General features: G+C 51.5%; 1 protein-coding gene and 2 long non-coding RNA genes across 3 annotated transcripts in view; 1 reads left to right on the top strand and 2 right to left on the bottom strand.

Annotated features, from left to right (window-relative positions):
* The window catches only part of CREB3L1 (cAMP responsive element binding protein 3 like 1), a 34,868-nt gene extending 34,241 nt beyond the window's left edge, over positions 1-627 (bottom strand). Inside the window, exon 1 of the mRNA XM_059140961.1 lies at positions 46-627. Coding sequence (XP_058996944.1) covers positions 46-147 — 102 coding nt within the window. The 5' untranslated portion in view covers positions 148-627. The remainder of the gene's footprint in view (positions 1-45) is intronic.
* A 3,994-nt stretch (positions 628-4,621) lies between these two features.
* On the top strand, positions 4,622-17,569 carry LOC131811903 (uncharacterized). Its single transcript, XR_009346161.1, has 3 exons — positions 4,622-4,740; positions 14,397-14,646; positions 15,362-17,569. It is a non-coding gene; the product is annotated as an uncharacterized LOC131811903 (long non-coding RNA).
* LOC131811900 (uncharacterized) lies at positions 6,276-14,468 on the bottom strand. The gene is made up of 4 exons (XR_009346160.1): positions 14,379-14,468; positions 11,835-12,043; positions 8,232-8,302; positions 6,276-7,881 (listed from the first exon to the last, which is right to left on the bottom strand). It is a non-coding gene; the product is annotated as an uncharacterized LOC131811900 (long non-coding RNA).
* Positions 17,570-19,814: the final 2,245 nt, after the last annotated feature.

The following is a 19,814-nucleotide window of genomic DNA, read 5'->3' as shown; positions in this document are numbered from 1 at the left end:
AGGGGTGCGGAGTGGAGGAAAGGGGACGCAGACCCTTCGTCTTACCGCATTGTTGAGGAAATCCGACTCGTTCAGATCCCCCAAGTCCAGGAAGCTGGATCCAGGGAACAGCCTGTCGGCCGGGAAGGGCTCCAAGACGGCGTCCATCGCGGCCGGCTCCGGAGACCCCCTTCGCCTGGGCTTCCCTCACTCCAGGGCGGCGGCGCACCCGGCCCAGAGCTCCTGTCTGAGCGCAGGCTAGCGGGCGGGGGCAGGTCTGGGGCAAAGCCCCGGGGAGGGGCGGGCAGGGGCGGCGCGGCCCCGGGTAGGGGGCGCCGGGGGCGCGGGGGCCTTAGGGCAGCGGCGCGGAGCAGGCTGGGCTCAGGGGCCCCGGGCGCACCGCGAGCATTTAGCCGACTCCTCCTCCTCCGGCTCCTCCCGGGGCACAGCTGGCTTCCATGGGGAGCCTGGGAGTGGGGCTGAGGGCTTGAGGAGCCCCCCGGACAGGGTGGCAGCCGGGGGTGGGGGAGCTAAGTGCTCCCCCGAGACTGGGTGGCTGCCCGGCGCTCTGCTCTCTCTGCGTCTCCCTCTGCACAGCTTCTGTCACTTTCCTCTCTGTGAAACCGGGAACCCCTGGCTGGTTAGCCCTGCTGGCCGAGGCTCCACGCCCCCATATCAATATTCACGATAAATTTCATATTAATGAGAAGAGGGAGGGGCCTGAGGAATGGCCCCTCCTCTTTTAAAGAGACAACGGCAAGCTGATCTTCCCTGTTCAATGTCTCTGTTCTCTGAAGATCAAGGTAGGGGCTTGAAGCAAAATTATCCTGGAGCCAGTAACTGTGTTCCTGGAACCTCGGCATCTCATCGAGGCTTTGCCAACCACTGTCCCATAAATTCATGAGGGAGCTGAGTTATTTCCATTTTTCCAGCCTTATGCTAGAGCCTGAACCAAATCCAAAGTTGGGCAATTCTGTCTCATGGGCCCCTCAACAGATCTCTCGGTGGGGATCTGTTCACATGTCTCCTCCTCCAGGGAGACTTCCCTGGTCTGCAGGCTGGAGCAGTTAGCATCCTATACACTCGAGGGACACAGTGTGCTTACCTCCTCTGTGGTGAGTCTAATGTGTTACTGTCACCATTTGCTCACATGTCTATGATCCCACCGGACTCTGAGATCCTTCAGGGCAAGGGCCGGTATCCAGGTTTCTTGTGTGTGAAAGGGCACAGTGAACAGCAGAAATGAGGCGAAGACTCCTCTGCTCATCAGTCATCCAGTCCCTCTAATGGCTCGTAAGAGCAAGAACAGAGAACAGCAGAGCCCATGGAGCTTGCCAGGTGTGGCTGTCTGCACACCCCAGGGTCACCGAACACTCCCAGGCCCCCTGGAACCAGTACCCAAGTGGCCTGCCAGGGAGTTCAGCTTAATCTCTTGAAAAAGCTGATAAACAATCACCAGGCACCTGAACAAATGGAGGGAATGAGAAAGGCACTGGTTCCTGCCCAGAAGTCATTAATAGGATTAAGTGTGTCCTCTCAGTCTGTGGCTTTTAATTAGCTCAGGAACCAAAAAGCCTTTAAGAAGCAGAGATGTCATTGTGGTTAAGCCAGAGTGTCACGGAAATTGCTCTGTTGGTGCCAAGGTGGGCACACACGGTGAGGCAGAGATAGAAGCTGTTTGCTCGCCTGGGGCAGGTAGGCAGGCGCGTGGCTTTCCCTCCGTCTCATGACCCAGTTGACAGAGTTCTGGAGAATAAGGTTCTGACCCTCCAAGCTGTCACATGACTATTAGTGCCCAAGCTTCCTGAAGAGTTTGCTTCTGAGATGCTGAGAATATAGCCCACACTCTAGGTGGGCCCAAAAGCAATCAGCTGACTCTCAAAACAGTGACAGGTAGAATTAGGGTGCTGAGACCGTGGGTGTGTTCCCCACATGCCTCACATCTGGCCACCTGGGGAACATTCCAGCACTGAGAATGTGGCCGATCCTTTTCCAGGAGGAGGGGCATAGTCTCTGGAAGGGCCAACACACCAGTCTGTGGCAGGTCAGTTTGAAGTAGCAGGTGTCTGGGGTCCCGGTCCCCAAGCTTGGAGTCCCTGCAGGCCCCCAGGAGGAAGAAAACTGTCCCTCTGCCTGAGGTTGGCTGGAAATTGTGTGTGTGTTCCTCCCAGCCGGCTCTGTAATTGGAGACAGAGGCACCATTTAAATGATTGGGGAAGATTATATAGTTTTAGATAAATAGGATTAGAGTGTCCTCTCTTTCCTGATTCTTACCCAGGTGAACACCCCAGGAAACCATTGGAAATAATCCTGGGGAGACAAACTGGTTCCGGTACCTCCCGTGGAGTCTGAGAGGCAGGATCTCCCAGGAGAAATCCTGAGGGTGGGGGGGTGGCGGAGGGGGCAGGGGAGGAGGAGAGAAGAGAGGGAATGGGCAGTGCAGAGCCTGGCACATAGTAGGAGCGTGATCTTGCTTTTTTCCCAGGTCAAGGGGATGGTGAAGTCCCGCAGGACGAGTACGGCAGGGAATTTAGTCACATGTTCTGCAAGTATTACTGAGCGTGATAAACAGCCCCGGCACTGAAGATATAGCAGTGATTAAGAATTTTTCCACAGTCACTGAGGGAAGAAAGGGTAGAAAAAATGGAAGAAAATGGTTTCAGAGAGTGGGAGGACCACGAAGGAAATAAACCAGTGTGATCCAACTGAGTGGGGAAGGAGGCCCTCTCTGATGTGTGAGCTGAGAACCCAGGCCTGGGCTGAAGGGTAAAAGGGGGCACAGTGGAGGGAAAAGGACTGCAGCCAGAGGGACCAGTTAGTAGAACAGAAAGGGTGGGAGAGGCAGGCATTGGTGTGGGAGCGAGAGGGACGAACGTGAAACCCCAGTGCCCTCCACCAACCTGATCGTATGATCTATGATCACAGGAGGCTCGAGGCTCTGTTCAAGTCCTGAAGAGAGTGGTGCTAGCTCAGGTTAGGGGGGGCCTCCCGAAGCCTTCTGTAGCTGTGTGTCCTTTCTGTATCTTCTCTTACCAATTTTTGGGGAGAGGAAATTAGACAACTCACTGGGTCTGAGGTTTGGGGGTCTCTCCTCATAGGGAGGGTCTGCTCCCTCTCTGCTAGTCCCTGGACCTGGCCCCACAGTCTAGCCCCTCTCAGGCCCCTTCTCTGCATCTGAAGGGTCAGGGGAAGGAGGCCAAAATTGGCTCTGCAAACACCTGCAATCCAGGTCAAGAAAAGCACAGACTGTAGCCCCTTCCGTTAAGGGCTTAGGAACATCTGGTTGTTGCTCTCCAGCAGCTGTTTCAGAGGGTAAGCGAAATGCATAAAGACATCCCATTCTGGGCAATGACGCACCAGAGAGAAAGGACAGAGATAAGCTTCCTGCCTGTCCCAGACCCTGAAGGTCAGGTGGAGAGAGGGGCTCCTTGTTCGGCTGCGCTGTGAGCAGGGATGGCGTGTGTGTATATCTGAGGGTGGAGGGGGTGGGAGCTTGGATGGGGATGGCCATGCTTTCATACCCCTGGAGAGTCACTGTCCTTCTCTGGGCCTCAGTTTTCACATCAATAAAATGGGAGATGTGTTAATGACGCAGAGGGTCCTGTCCTCTCCAATGACCTTCTAAATGCACCTATACCAGCACAGGTCTTGTTGGAGAGTGGAGGTGGGAAGGGGCGAAGCACCTGCTTCCTTAGGAGGCTTGGCACTCCGATGTTCCAGGCTCCTGCCCAGAGCCTCCAGAAGGGTGCAAGGCTGGGTATTTACACTCGGCAGGCAGGCCCTGGGTGATAGGTAGAAGGTCACCCAAAGTAAACTTGCCTTGTTTGCCTGGATTGTAAAGGGAAAAACACTTCGGCATACTCTAACAGGAACTTCTGAGAAATGAAAACACATTCATCCTGGAGATTAGGCTGACTTCCGGGGCATAGATGGGGCCCTTTGTTCTCTTGTGCCTTCCTAAAAGGGGCTACACGGCTGCTTTCCCCTTCCCCCCTGCTGGGGCTGGACCTGGAGTCCCTGGGGTGGCCCCCTGCCAGGTGGGTGGGGGGTAGGCTTCAGACCCATCCCCTTGGCCTGGTTCCTTCCCTGCTTCACCCTGAACCATAAAAATACCTGAAATCTATTGAGTACTTGCGTTGTGCCAGGCACTAAATACTTATGTTATCGCATTTAATTCTTGGAAGACACTTGTGAAATGAGTATCATATTCACTGATGCTGGGAGGTACGTTTCAGGATCGCGGAAATCAGAATGTGTCTTATAATCGATGGCATGTTATACTTAGGTAGTTTTTTCTGAATGCACATGAAATAGTGGTGCATCATACAATTGATGATATCGATTCTTAGATTTGATGAAATGTGATTTATTATCATCCCTAATCCTCAGATGAGAAAACCAAGGCTCAGAGAGTTCATGACTTACCACTCCTTTATTTTGCAGGAGACCAAGGCCTGGGGCATAGGAGGCTTGCCTTAGGTCACCAGGTTTAAAGGAGGCAGAGATAGGGATGAAATCTGGGCCTCCAGGCTTCTTACCCAGGGCCCTTTCCGCTCACCCCAGATGAACTGGGTTTGCTCACTAGGGAGAGGCAGGAGCTGAGGGGAGGGCCTTCCAGGGCCTTCCTCAGCAGCTAGTGAATCACCAGCCACCCTGCCTTGGAAAAGGACCTTGATTTTTTCCCCCTCTCTAAATTCTCTGAAGACTGAAGTTCCTTAAGGACTAAGAAAACACTTGCCCCTCTTCCAGTGACTTTTCCTGGTAATTATTTAAGCTTCGTTTTCCCTGAATTTCTGTTCTATTGTCCCTTCTTTGGACTGGAGGCAGGCCCGCCCCTTGGCCCTCTGTCTGCCTGCCGCCTGGGGAACAGCTCCACCCGCTTCCTGCTTTGCTCAGTCCTGCTCTGAACTCACCCTTCTTTCCTCTACCTCGAGTCACCTGTACCAACTCTGCTTCTAGATGCCTCTATAATTCAGGCCACTGGCTCCAACCCCAGAGTACGTACACTCAGGTATCCAGCCTCTAGCCCCTTTGCTTTCTAATGGAAGCCAGGGGAGAAAAGTCAACAAAGCCAGGCCTTCCTTTTGCCTTGGTGAGCCCTTGTGTTGTCGGGAACACTCCCCAGCAAATCCTGCCCCACCTACGCCTGGCAGAGCTGGAAATATGGGACTGAGAGGGAGGGCAGGGGTACGGAAAGTTCAGAGGCTAGACCCTGACCCCTACTGCCACACTTGCTCAGTCTACCTCCTGCCTGCTTCTATACCTTAGTTTCACCAACCTCCAAGGCTGGCGAGGCTGAAGGGGCCCATCAGCAGAAAAGCACAGAAGCAGCATCGGGCATTTAAATCCAAAACTTTGCTAAAATGCACCCAGGCAGTGTTCAGGTGTGTGGGGACAGGTAACGGTCAAGGTTAAATCAAGACTTCAGACTCATTTTGGTAAAATGAGGGTCTGGGACAGGATGATCGCTCAGATTCCATCCTACCAGCCCTGAGCTGCTGTGATTCGGTCTCCCTCTGTCCAGAGAGCACATGTGGGCTGTGTGTGTGAGGAGCTCCTGTGTCTCTGGGCGTCCATCAGCCAGGAGCTGAGTTTGCAGTGGGCGGCCCTGAGACCGTGCCCGCTCGCGCCGCTTGGGCGGCTGATCCTGCGTCTGGAGGTGTCGACTGACCTGAGGGGCTTCTGCCATTCGAGCCCGCGTGCAAGCCTCCAGAGGGAGAGTGCCAGCTCACACCTAGAAGTGGACCCACCCCTTTGTGCATATCCGCGCCAGCGCGTGCGGCCGCAAATCTGGTTTCCATCTTCTTCCAATAGGCAGCAGGGCCGGGGGAGACGGAGTGGAAGATTAATGGTGCTTTTGCACGTGGCTGAGCTCCATGAATGTGGTGGCAGGAGGGAGCAGCCTGAAGCTATGTGGGGAATGAGGGGCAAGCCACAGGAGTGGGGTTCCCTGGGGTTTATAAGCCTGCTGGAGGGGAGGCAGAGCCCTGAGACTGGGAAGGGTGGGTGGGTGGTGGGGGGGGGAGAGGACTTCTGAGACCAAGAAGGATCTGGGGACAGCAGGAAAGAATCGAGTGAGGTTTAGGGCAATTCCTGCACTGGCCTTGCCCAGAGCCCGGTACACAGATAAGTATTTAATTAGCATGTGCTGAAGGGTTGAGGAGCTGTGTGCACAGATCTCACAGACACTCCTTACCTGGGAGGAGACTGAGGACCGAGGAGGACCGAAAAGGAAGGGAGGGAGGGAGGGAGGATGGATGTATTAAGCACCTACTATGGGCCAGCTGCTCTAAGGGTCACTGTCAGGCATTTTTATTTTAATTCAAACACAAAAAAAGCCCTAGAAGATAGCCTCAGCTTTGCTGTGTACACACTCCTCCTCCCCAACCTGCCCCCTTTGCCAGGTCCAGGGGAGAGAGCTTCGTTGACCTCAGGGCACAGAAAAGCTGGTCGCTTCTGAGCTGTGGGTCTATTTTGAATCTCATGACCACTTCAGATTTTGTGTCTCATTGAATTTCCTTTATCTGGACTGTCAGGAAGCTGAGAGGTGAATTTGCTGGGGCACACCTCTGTAACAGGATCTCATGGCGGGGGTGGGGGTGGTCGGGACGGGCGGGGGGGGGTGTGTGTGTTCCATTTCACAGACTGACTGCAGCCTGGCTTCATCTTAGGTCTTTATCCCCCCTTTCTTTGTATCCTTTTTCTCCTATTAAGATCTAATTCTGTTGTCTGCAGGGTTTCTCAAATACCTTTAATATACCCTGAAGTGAGATAGGTGTAAATACAGAAATATTTTTACTTTTATAGATGAAAAAGGTGAGGCTCAGAGAGGTTATATTATTTGTCCAAGGTCACACAGCTATTAAGCTCAAGTGCGAATTGATCTGTTTAACTTAATCTTTCCAGGTAGGATCCAGACTCTAGGACTGGACACGTTTGTAGTAATGGGGGGCTTTCTGGGGGCATTGGGAGGAACCTGGGGGCTTTGGAGACTCCAACCTTTAATTCTTGGTAGCCTTCATTCAATTTCCTTTGCTTGAAGAGCAGGTCCACGTCTAGGCTCGCATCCCCTGTCATGCAGAGAGAGAGGACTTTGGGGGCTATGGGCATCCCCCATCCGCAGGAACCAGCTCCAGCTCCCATGGCTGAGTAGAACAAACAGAAAACCAGCAGAGCTGGCCTTGGCAATCACCAGGGAGAGCAAATATATATTCCAGATGCTCTGAGGAACATTTCTGGAGCCTCCAGAATTGAAGGGCGGACTAATTCCCTGGAGAAAATGAATGGATGTGGGCCCAGGGGAGCCACGTTTTTTTTCTCAGCTCTGTGGCAAGCAAGCACCAAAAACCCAAGGATCAGGGCAAGGGGCTGCAGTGGTGTGTATTCGGGGCCCTGATCCCTTGCTATACTCCTTCAGGCCTAATCACTTGGAGTCTGTCTCCCCTGGGGAGCCCCTGCATGAAGACTTGGGGATTCCCAGGGTAGGCCTTAACTCATCTGTTAGTGAATCCAGTCCTTACACGGCCCGGCATCACGCATGTACTCCACAAACTGGGCACCTCTAGGGAGGACGCAAAGAATGAGTCTGATCGAGAGTGGAAGGGGAGTTGTTCCGAGAGCTGAAGTGGAGAATGACGGTGTCTGGCAATCCCGGGACACTGGCAGTGACACACAGTGACACAGAGCTGATGAATAAAGACTTCGTTTCTCGGGCCTGTCCAGATGAGCCCTAGGGCCTCTCGTGTGGGATGCCTGCAGACACTCGCCTGCATGGCCCGGAGGGGAAATCGTCGTAGAAATAAGGATTCTCACAAACTGCCATGTATTCTGTGGTCCCGTTGACCCTCAATGCTCTGCCGATTCGCCGCGAGGATCTCAATCTTCTGAATCCATAAATCGCCCCTGTAAATCAATAAGACAAAGACCAACAATTGGCAAAAAATACCAACAGTGGGCCTGGTACATTTTACGGTAACATTTATCACGTCTCAGGATTTATGCTATGCAGTTCCTCTGCCTTTTCTTAGTTAAGCCTCATTTAAGCCTTCTCACAGCCCTCAGAGGCAGATACAGGATTATCCTGTTTTCCTGGGGCTCACACGGTGACTTGGACCTCTGTCGTAGCCTGTCCTTATGTGACATACCTCTTGGGACAACGGTACAGATCCAGACTCTAGGACTGGACACGTTTGTAGTAATGGGGGGCTTCCTGGGGGCATTGTGAGGAACCTGGGGGCTTTGGAGACTCCAACCTTTAATTCTTGGTAGCCTTCATTCAGTTTCCTTTGCTTGAAGAGCAGGTCCACGTCTGGGCTCGCATCCCCTGTCATGCAGAGAGAGAGGACTTTGGGGGCTATGGGCATCCCCCATCCGCAGGAACCAGCTCAGCCACCACAGACTCGGACCCAAGGCCTCAGGAAAATACTGTAGGGCCCAGGAAGGGAACTTGGGGAAAAGCCTAGAACCCCCAGTATCTAGGTAGATGGCTTTTGAGGGTTGTTTTTTTAAAAAATTATTATTATTATTATTTTTGGTCTTTTTGAATTTGTTAACTAGATAATGTCACGTGACTCAAAAACATAAAAAAGGGAATACAATAAGAGGTAATCCTCTCATTCCTATATCCTCCAACCTCATGGCTACATTTTCACCCTTTAATCAACATACAATCAATTTGATTGCTTCCTTGGGTACCCTTCTTTGGGGTGTGTATGTTTGTGTGTGTGTATGCATATGTATCTATATATTTTTTCCTCTCTCTCTTTTTTTTGGAGAAAGAGGGAAAGAGAGAGTGGTGGGGAGGGGCAGAGGGAGACAGAAAATCCTAGGCAGGCTCCATGCTCCATGTGGAGCCCGACATGGCACTCATGACCCTGACATCGAGACCTGAGCCGAAATCAAGAGTCGGACACTTCGCCCATGGAGCCACCCAGCTCTTTCTCTTTTTTAAATGAAAAGAGGGTTATATATACATTGTTCTATATCTTTTTTTTCCCTTTTTAAAAAAATCTGTTTTGGAGATCTGCCTATATTAGTACATAGAGAACTTCTTCATTCTTTTTTTTTTTTTTTAAAGATTTTATTTATTTATTTGACAGACAAAGATCACAAGTAGGCAGAGAGGCAGGCAGAGAGAGGAGGAAGCAGGCTCCCTGCTGAGCAGAGAGCCCGATGCAGGGCTTGATCCCAGGACACCGGGATCATGACCTGAGCCGAAGGCAGAGGCTTAACCTACTGAGCCACCCAGGTGCCCCTCATTCTTTTTTTTTAAGTAGCTGCATAGCTACCCGTTGTATGACTGTACCGTAATTTACTTCTCTATCCCTAGATGATGGACATTTGGATCGTTTCCAAGTTTTTACTATCACAAACAATGTTGTATTGATAGTCTTGTTCAAGCACTGTGTATCTGTAGGGTAAATTCTCAGGCAAGGTATTACTGAGTCAAAGAAAATGTGCATTTGTAATGTCGATAGATAGTGTCAACTGGTTCATATCAATTCACGCCCCGGAGCGGCTATGTACACAGTGCTGCTTTCTCTGCTGTCTTTGAAATAAAGGGTATCAGTAAACATTTGAATGGTTTCCAGCTTGCGTTTCTCTTCTATTAGTGAGGCTGAGAGTCATTTTAGATGCCCAAGAACACTTTAAGTTTCCTTTTCTGTAGACCCTGTTCATATTCTTTGACCTTTTCAAAATTAGTGGTTGGTCTTGTCTTATTGATTTTTAGAAGCTCTTTATATGTTAGGGAGATTGTGCTATGATTGATAAGGGCAGCGAGGCCACAGTTGACATCCCCTCTGGGAAAGGCTGTGGAGGTGGGTTCTTCCTCACACCTCCATCCTACCATCCAAAACTCAGTCATTTATTTAATGAGCATTTACTGAGTACCTCTTGAGTGCTAGGCTCAGTGCTTGGGCATCAGAGACCTTAGGTTGCTTGAAGTCCGGTGGGGTCTCAGATATGTAATCAGACAGGTTGTACGTCAGTGTGAGATGAACTGTAGTTCAGGGATTCAGAATGAGTGCTTCAGGGCATGGGAGGGGAAGCGGTAGCCTGTGCCTCCCAGTAGACTCGGACATTTGTCTCCATCTGGGGCTGGTTCAGAGCTGCCAAGGCTTTGCCTGCCTCCCTTGCCCTTGTGAGTTCAGCCCTCACACCCTGATTGCCGAAATGCTCGGCTCCAGGAAGATGGTTCTGTCAGTCTGTATCTACAGAATGCTCACCGCATGCGGACCTCCCATCTTGTGCACTCGGACTGCGCGCGACTTCCTTCCCTGCCCCTTGCTGGTCCTCACCGTCTGACTCTATCCTGTCTTGCATCGATTACCACCTGTTGCTGGTCTGCATTCCTCCACTGCTCAGAGGATTGTAATCTCCTTGATGGCAAGATGATAGACTTCCCTCTGGGTCCTCTCTCCTCCGTGCTTAGCATCCGGTGACACTCAGCAAAGGCTTGTTGGATGATGGGTTGTCAGATGGCCGCGTTGGCCGTTAGAGAAGCTGGAAATCATGGCTCTCCTGCACTGGGGTGTGCATCGCAGACAGGTGAGACAGGCACACGTTGGGCACAGGGTTGGGTAATATGCCAGGCTGAAACCCCAGCATAAGAGCCCAGCCAGGAAAGGGTTAAGCTTGCTGGAGTTTTGTATATGAAATGGCACCAGAAAAAAAAAATGTGCAGACTAGCAATTGAGCCCTGTCTCATCCTGGTTCAAATGACATTGTCTGAGCTTTCCCAGCCTCGCCTCCTGCACTAATTACAGACCTTCCTGGGGAGGAAGACTGGGACCAGGAGGGCTTCATTACAGGCTCCTTTGCTGGAGGGAGCAAACCCCAATGACTGAACCCAATGACCAAACAAACTCTCTTGAAGAGAGGCCTGGGGGTTCCTCTGATGCACTTCCCTGCTGCTGTCTGGCTGAGAAAGGGTTAAGAAGTAGACATGGACTGGAGGAATAGGCCCAAGTCTAATGCTGGGGTGGGAGGGCCAAGCTTGGGGTGGGGGGAGCAGCCAGGCCTAGGCGCTGAGCTACCCATCCCTGCTCTACTCCACTCGCCTAGGCTTGGGCCCCCCTCTCACCTCTTGCCCCCCAAGATGGCCGCTGCTCGCTGCCCGGGCTGTGTCAGGGCCTCCCCTCTGTGGTCGCCTGCCTGCTGCCTCTCCCTGTGGCCTGTGGAGACCTCGCCTTCTTTAATCTTCCATTTATCTCGAGGCCTCGCCCCTCTGAGATTGGCTTTGATGTGGGGCCTACTCCCAGGGGGGTGGAAATCAAGGGTTTCCTAGGCCTGGTCTGGACGCTGCCCACTGCCCCCAGCCCAGGCGGGGCCCAGAGGTCTCCTGGCCATCCGGACAAGACCCTGAGGATGACTCCCACAGACAAGAGGGCAGGAGATTTGGTCCCTGATCTTCAGGCCCATGGAGGGGCTGCTGCCTGGGCCCCAAAGTGGTGGACTGTGTTCAGAAACAAGAGCTTTGTTACCACACCGTGTGACTTACTCTCACGCCCGTCACCCCTACTGCTCACCCATCGGCCCCCCAGTGATAACAGCAAGAGCAAAGCAAATACCAATGTTCTCCTGCGCAGCAAAGTACCCGGCGCCGGGCTCGGCATCTTCCCGTGTATAACATAATTAGTCCTCCTAGCTAGGTGCTCCAGGCATCATTTTAAAGGGGAGGCAACAGCATGATTGATACATTCCTGTTCATCAAAATTTACTGAGTTCCTGCTATGCGCCCAGCACCATTCTAGGTGCTGAGGGTATAGTAATAAACACAGTGGATGCATTCTTACTCTTCTGTACAGGAGGTCGTAAATTGTCAAATACACATAATTGTCATATGAAGTCAGTACCTTGAAGAAAAGCACAGGGCCATCGTTTCGGACTCAGTGGTGTCCTGCCACTTGAAGACGCAGAGACCGGGGGGGGCGGCTTGAAGACGTAGAGACCGACGGGGCGGCAGGAGAGATTTTGCTCTGTGACCATCTGCGGGAAACCCTGTCCCGAAGCGGGAAGAGACGGTGCAAAGGTCGGAGGTCGGAGGTCGGAGTTCCTTCTTTTGCTGTGGGCACAGCCAGGAGGCCAGTGGGACAAGAGGTGGGCGGTGGTAAGAAGAGAGCTGGGTCAGGTGTGGTACTGTGGAGCGCGATGGGTCTGATGGGAGGGTTTGAGCATCAGACAGGTTTGATCTCATTTACGTTTTGAATCAGAGACTCAAAACTCTTAAGTTGCAGAGGCTAACAGGAGCTCAGGCTCCCCTGGCTACACCCAGATTCAGATCTTGGGGCTAGAAGTGGCTGCCATCTCCCACGAGGGGCAGGGGCTGTGGCCAATTCGCCTCGGCATCCCCTGAACCCTGCAGAAGGCCTGGCACAGACTAAAGGCTTGCAAATGCCTGCAGAAGAATGGGTCAGTTCCGGAACTTCCACGAAGTGGAAGTGGGAAGTGGGGAAGTGGTGGTTGGGGGCACGGGAGGCAAGTCAGCTAAATCTCTCGGGGTCTCAGTTTGTCCATCTGGAAATGGGGGAGAAAACAGTTTATTTGTCTTGCCTGGAGGACCTCACCAGGTGGGGATCCAGTGGGCCCCGGTGTGCGAAAGGGCGAGGCATGGTGTGAAGTGTCCGAGAATGCTCTGCAGTCTGACTTCATCTGTCTTTGCTCCTGGAGGGCCCCTGACCTGATGGCTGAGGGGTGCAAATGTGTCCTTGTGACTGAGTGTCCCTGTCACCTTTCTGAGGCATGTGTGTGCCCAGGTAGATGTCTGTTTACCTGTGTTAACAGCACCTGGAAGGCTGCTGCCTTGGGCTGGCTGTCTGTGGGAACTTGGGCTCCAGAACGGGCACAGAGGGAGTAGAAGACACAGACCCAGAGGACCTCCCTCTACCTCCATCCATATCGGGGTCCCTGGAATTCCCATCACTCCTACATCCTCTGTCCCAGCTCACAGTGAAAAGTGAGGGAATTGTCTGTACATCTGTCATTTTATCCCACTTGTCTGTGGGGTCCTGTGGGCCAGGGCTACTCCAGGGACAAGATTGTATCTGCTGGGTGGTTGGTGTTTAGTAAGCCATGGATGGATGAGTGGATGGATGGTCCCTGGTCTCTGGAATCAGATGGTCCTAGAGTCAGAGAGCCTCAGGACTCTACTTTAACCAAGTCACTCCTCCTATCTGGGCCTCAGTTTCCTTCTGTAGAAATGGATTTTTGTCTTCATTCATTCATTCATTTGCAGTCCCTCCTTGTGAATGTTAGGGTACTGTCTATGTTCTGGGCAAACAGACATTATTTAGAATCAGTGCTGCCCTCAAGAAGCTGAAAGGTGTCACAGGCACAGGTCGCAAGAATTGCAGTGTAAAGTGAGAAATGTCTCTACAGAGGGTGCCGAAGGGGCTCAGAGTGGGCAGTGGCCTGCTCTGCATTGGATGGGAGGACAGGAAGATTTATTTCCCCGTACACGGCGTCCTTGATGTGGGTCTTGGAGGAGAGAGAAGTAGGTGTTTGTTAGTGTGGACTTTCCAGGCCAGGGGATGGCATGCCAAAGATCCTGGAGGTATGACAGAGCCTGGCCCCCTGGGGAGAGTGCCGGCACTGGGGTACTGGCCCCAACTTATTGAGGCTGGTAGGGCGTGGTGAGTGACTGGGCTGGGGAGGGCGGCCAGGGGCCAGATCGTTCAAGGCCTAAGCCCCTTCAAGGAATTCTAAGCGTTATCCTGAAGGCAAATGGGGCCACTGGCAGATTTTGGGGGCAGAAAAGTAGCATGATCGGGATGCATTTTCAGCAAACCGCTCTGCGGTGGTGTGGACAACAGATCAGAGGTGCGTAAGACTAGAACCAGCCCGTGGAGTTAGGACGCTGCTGCGGTTCTAACCAGGTGGGCGAAGATAAGGGCCTGAACAGAAGTTAACAATAGCCCTCAGTCCCCAGAGCTGACTGTATGCCAGCCCAGCTCTACGTTAAACATTTGCAAATACTATCGCATTTCCTCCTCAGAGTCCCCGGTGCATGAGTGCTATTAGGATCCCTCTCCCCCTGCGGGAGTTCTTCCGTCACCCCAGGAAGAACATTTCTGCGGTCCTTTCCAGGATTCTGCGGCCTGCCCCCCCGCCCCCCCCCCCCCCCCCCCCCGCTTCCCCCGCCAGGGGCCATAGCTAGTGTATACACACCGAGGAGTGGGTCAGCCTGAGAACCTGGCCCTCACCTGCCTCTCTCCTTGGGCCCTGAGGACTGCCCTGCCAGGGCTGGAAGCGTCCCCTGAAGGAGCCAGGCCCTTGGGCCAGAGCTGAGCAAATGGGATATTCTTCCCATTAAGAGGTTTCCAACAGGCCCAATGGCCATGTGGCTTCCCTCTGTGCTTCCTCTCCTGGGCCAGTTTGAAATGCCGGCCTCCTCCACTTACCTCTGTGGACTTTTCCAGGCCCCGGGAGCCAGCTGGGCCAACTGACGTCAGGACACCGATGGCCTGCGAGCGGCGTGCTGAATCACCCCCGCCCCAAGTGGACGCCCCAGTCTCTACCTGCGTGTTGCTTTGTCCTTCACAGGTCAGGGCGTTGGTTTTCTTTTTAAATAAATAAAGCTGAACCTGACTCACAACTCAACTCAAGAGAGGCTGCCGCTCAGCTCAGCGTCACCATGGTAACTGCTCCATCCATAGAACACTTGAAAATGTAATTATCAACAGTGACACTGCCACTTCCTTCTGGCCCCTGAGCAGCCCTGGGCTGCACAGTTCTCAGATCCTGGGTGCCGGGTGAATGGCCCAGGGCTATGCCTGGCTCCCGCAAAAAGCAGGGAGTTGAAAGTGGGGACTTGAGGTCCCCACTCCTGCCGACCTGCTTGCTGCTTGCACGTCCTTCTGGAAGGTCCTGAGAAAACCTTTTTCATCCTGGAGCAGGCTCTAGGGGTACCCCAGTAAGCCCACAATTCAGAGCCATGGGTCCATGGCTCCATCCATGATTTCTGTTGGGAGGATAAGATTGAGTGGCTAGTACAGCTCGAGGTGAGGATAAGCCTAGAATTAAAACAAACGTAAGGATGATAGTAATAATAACAGCTGTGAATTGAAGGCCTAGTAGCATCTGAGCCAGGCAGCCTCTAAGAAAGCTTTCTATATCTGTCTCTGGTCGCTGGCTCTAATTACTTACCTAAAGGCAGTTTTAATTAATTTAATAATAGCTAGCTTTTATTGCCTGCAGAGACACTCTGCTAAGCACCAGTGTTTGTTTTCACATGGGGAGCAGGAGTCTTCCCGTTTTACAAATGGGTAAACTGAGTCTCAGGGAGGTTTAAATAATTTGCCCGAGGTCACTCCGCTACGGAAGGATGGAGCGGCTATTTGGATTCAGGTGTGTCTGACAGGTGTCCTCATTATTTTGTTAACAGCTTAACACTCAATCAAGACTCAAGACACATACGAGCTGACAGAGGCTCCAGGTGTGCCTGATTTAAGAGACCTCCAAACGCCTAGACTGATACAGTTCTCCACCGAAACGGTTCCGGATCATGCTCGTCGGTCACCCGGGGAGACTGGAAGAAATGCAGATTCTAGGCCCCCCAACACGAATTGCTTCAGGTATTTGGGTATGGTCTTGAGGATTCTGTATTTGAGGCACACAGCCGGCTGAACTCTAACATCTGAGAATTTAGATTTGACTGGGTTCCTGGAGAGCAGGGACCATGTCTTCCCTGAGACATCCCCAGGGACTGGTGCAGGGCATGACCCCGAGTAGGGACACAAAAGGCAAAGGTTGAACTTGAGGGAAGAATGAATTGGGGGGCACCTGGGTGGCTCAGTCGGTTAAGCGTCTGTCTTCAGCTCAGGTCATGATCCTGGATCCTGAGATCGAGCCCCACAGCAGGCTCCCTGCTCAGCAGGGAGTCTGCTTCTCCCTCTCCCTCTGCCCCTCCCACATGCTCATGCCTTCTCTCTCTCTCTCAAATAAATAAATAAAATCTTAAAAAAAAAAAAAAGAATGAATTGGGGCCCATGAAGTCCCCTTGCCTCAGGACCATGTCCACCCCTGGCTCCCGAGAGTCCACAGTCCCCTTCCACTCACTCCTTACCCTCAGCCACCAACCCCCTTGTCCCCCACCCCATCTTCCTCCCGTCCAGGGCAGAACTGCCCACCAGCCTCTGCCCCTGTCCCTCTGCCCCCTGCACTGTGACTTCCTCTGAAAGGGGAACAAAGGTATACACCTGTTGTCAAAAAGCTTTACTTTATTTTTGCAGAAACAAATTTAGACTGGTAAGCCAGCTTTCAAGACACTATCCTGTTACCTCAGCAAAATGTCTTGGGTGGTCACCCCCAGGGTATAGAGGAAAGGTTGGGATCTCTTCCTCTGACAAGTTTTAACCACAGAAGAGCCTTATTTGCTAGAGCAAAACACCCAAATATCAAGGAAGAGGGCGTTGGGTCTATGAGCACTCTTACCTGCATATTAGGGAACATGAAGCAGCCATGAAAATGGAAGAATATTTAATGATGTTGTCAAACGTTCACCAAAAAAAAAAAAAAAAAAAGAGAGAGAAAAAAATGGGATATACAACTAGGTGCCCTAGGAAGATATTTGTAAAATGCGACCGAGAAGCCAGTTAGCCCCCCAAAATCTGTTCTTCCTTTTTTCTATAGTAATAAGAGCTCTACTCAGATAAATCCTATTTCCTGGTGGTGGTGGGGGGGCATGGGACTTAGTTCTGGCAAGGTGCTATGAGTAGGTGTGATGCATGTGAATTCCAGGAAGCGCCCCTTTGAGGAAGAGGGCGTCTCTCTTCTTTACTGAAAGAAGCCGTCTTCCTCCATCAACCTTCCTGGGGCCCTAGTGGGAGGCATACGCTGACGATGGAGAACCCCAGGTAGAAGGGGTCTGGATTCCTTGATGGTCACGGGACTGCTATACCAGCCAGGGCTGCTTACTTCCAGACATCATTTCCTAGAGAGCGAAACGAGCATGTTGAAGCCACTGTTCCTTTGGGTTTTCTGTCATTTGTAGCTGAAACAATCCTAATTGATGTCAGATGTATTGTTAAATAAACAACAGAATGTGAGCTAAAAATAGTAGGAATCATAGGATTCCAATTTTATTGCAAAATGTATGTTTCCGTATATTTACCTGTGTACCTGAAAATGTGGACAGGATGGTTCAACACAAAAATGTTAGCAAAGGTTATTTTAGCAGGCTGTAGGATTTTGTGTGTTCATTTGTTTGCTTGTCTGTATTTTCTAACTTTTCTACAACAAAAGTGTATTACTTTTTGGGTAAGAAAAACTAATAAATGCTATAAATTGTATGATCCTAATGGGATCTATATGGATCGCAATCATAAGAAATATACCTTATTCATGATTACATGGGGAAAAATGCTGAAATGAAGAGAAGTGCATTAACAATTAAGATCCAAGGGCGTGGGAAACTGTTCAAAATATATTGTGAAGGGGATATATATATATATATATATATATAATTTATAAAATATATTGTGAAGGGGAAACAATGAAACAATATAAAGCCATTTTTTGGGTAATAAGAATAAAATGAACCTAAAATAAATACAATATTATATGTCAATTATACTTCAATTAAAAAAAAAAAGAATAGGGTGCCTGGGTGGCTCAGTTGGTTAAGTGTCTACCTTTGACTCAAGTCGTGATTCCGGGGTCTTGGGATCGAGTCCCACATCAGGCTCCCTGCTCAGCAGATGGTCTGCTTCTCCCTCTTCCTCTGCCCCTACCCCCCGTTTGTGCGCGCTCTCTCAAATAGATACATAAAATCTTAAAAGAAAAAAAAAAGAATAAAAGGACATGAATGCATGCTAGAAAAAGGACCAGATATGAGGACCAGGATGTAAGTCAAATGGATAAATGGTCTGTTTGCCGAGAAGAGATTCTGGTGATTCTCTTCTCTTTCTACCTTTTGGTATCCCCTGAATTTCCCAATAAACCTGCATGAATCTTATTGACTTAAAAGTATTTTGATTTACAGGTCCCTGGTGGGCTCAGTTAATAGAGCGTGCACCTCTTGATCTTGGGGTTGTGAGTTCGGGCCCCACGCTGAGTGTAGAGACTACTTAAAATCTTAGAAAAATGTTTTTACCGAGAGCAATTTTAACAATACAGAAAAAGATATGACAGAGAACAGTAAAACACACACATCCATCTCCACTGCCCAGAATGAAAATGATCACTATTTCATTAGATATATTTTTAAAGAATTTATTTATTTATTTGACAGAGAGAAATCACAAGTAAGCAGAGAGGCAGGCAGAGAGAGAGGAAGGGAAGCAGGCTCCCTGCTGAGCAGAGAGCCTGACACATGGCTCTATCCCAGGACCCTGGGATCATGACCTGAGCCGAAGGCAGAGGCTTTAACCCACTGAACCACCCAGGTGCCCTTATTTCATTATATTTAATTCCTGTCTTTGTTTTTAAGAAACAAGGATTAACAGGAGAGGAGAGATGTCTATCGGGATCCTGGAAGAACATTTCGTGTGAGAGCACTTGCCCCTTCTGGGATGGCCCAAGGCGGGGCTGTGGGAGGGCAGGCGAGAAGCCGCGCTCAGGGACTCCGACTTCCTTCCACCTTCAGCCGAGGGTTTGGCTCCAAGTGCCTATTTCCAGGACGGAGGCGGCCTGGGTGCGAGGGTACCAGATTTGCCTGGCGCTGCCTCTGGAACATACGGCAGCAGGCAGGGCTGGGAGAGGAGGGTCCCGGTGAAGCACTTCCCTCCTGAGGTCACTTGGTGCCCAACGGGTGTTTACAAAGAGGGTGGGGTCCCCCAGGCACAGGGCTCTGAGGCCTTTGCTCTCCGGGGAGCTGGCCCGTGGCAGGCCACAAGCAAAGGGTGGCAAAACCACTGTCTCCTGCGAAGCTCAGAAGCTGGGCCGTGGCTGGGAGGATGCTGGGAAATGAGGGGCCTGAAGCGAGGTGGTACAGTGGCCAGGGGAGGTTAAGGGGATCCAGAAAGAAGAAGGGGAAAGGGAAGTGGCAGGAATGTTCATGTTGACTGCACTTAAGACCACGGGTAGTTATTATCTCCGTTTTACAGAAGAGGAAAGAGGCTCAGAAGGATTGGGTCCCCTGCCCCGGGCCTCATGGCTCCTGGACTGAGGTCCAGGCTGAGATTCAGAGGATCCCAAGGTTCGTGCTCCCCACACCACGCCAGACTGAGTCCCATGGGGTGATTACGAGGGAGCCATTCCGCTTTGCTTGGAGACCGGGGCAAGGCGTGGGGTCACGTAGAGGCTGATTTTCAGGAGGCAGTGGCGTCTGGGGATGATGTGCTCAGAGACAGCCTGTCCTCACTTGGCATGAGTCCTCCCCCGCTCTGTAAGAGGGGCTGATAAAGTTGGAACTGATTTTGGAGAAGAGTTTACTGGTGTCCTTTCTTCTTGACTTTGTGGAGACCTACAGCCTCCAGGCTGGTGGCCAGCTTTCCAGGAAAATATTAGAGTCTTTCCCTGGGAATGGAGATGGGGATGACCGTGGAGCCACCCAGCCCTTCTCTCCTCACTTATCAAATGCAGAGTTCTCCCTGATTCTCTCCTGCACCAACATGGAGGTTAGGCTGGTGTTTCCATTTGCGTGTGCACACGCACACACGCCTACACACATGCAAGCCTTCCTACAAGTATCAGCAGAGGCAACCTCCCAGTGGACCATCCTTTTCGGCCACTGCCTTGTCTCCGACATCTGGCACACACCCTAAAGGCCTGGAGGCCCACACGGGGTGATGGGCGGGTTCTGCAAGCCATCCATTTCTGTGGATCACCTACTTCCTTGACTTAAATGCCAGGGCTAGCGTCCTCTCAATGCCAGAGCCAGGGGTGGTGAGACATGA

The sequence above is a fragment of the Mustela lutreola genome, chromosome 1, assembly GCF_030435805.1.
Source record: "Mustela lutreola isolate mMusLut2 chromosome 1, mMusLut2.pri, whole genome shotgun sequence".
Lineage (NCBI taxonomy): Eukaryota > Metazoa > Chordata > Mammalia > Carnivora > Mustelidae > Mustela > Mustela lutreola.
This window is presented reverse-complemented; position numbering and strand designations above follow the sequence as displayed.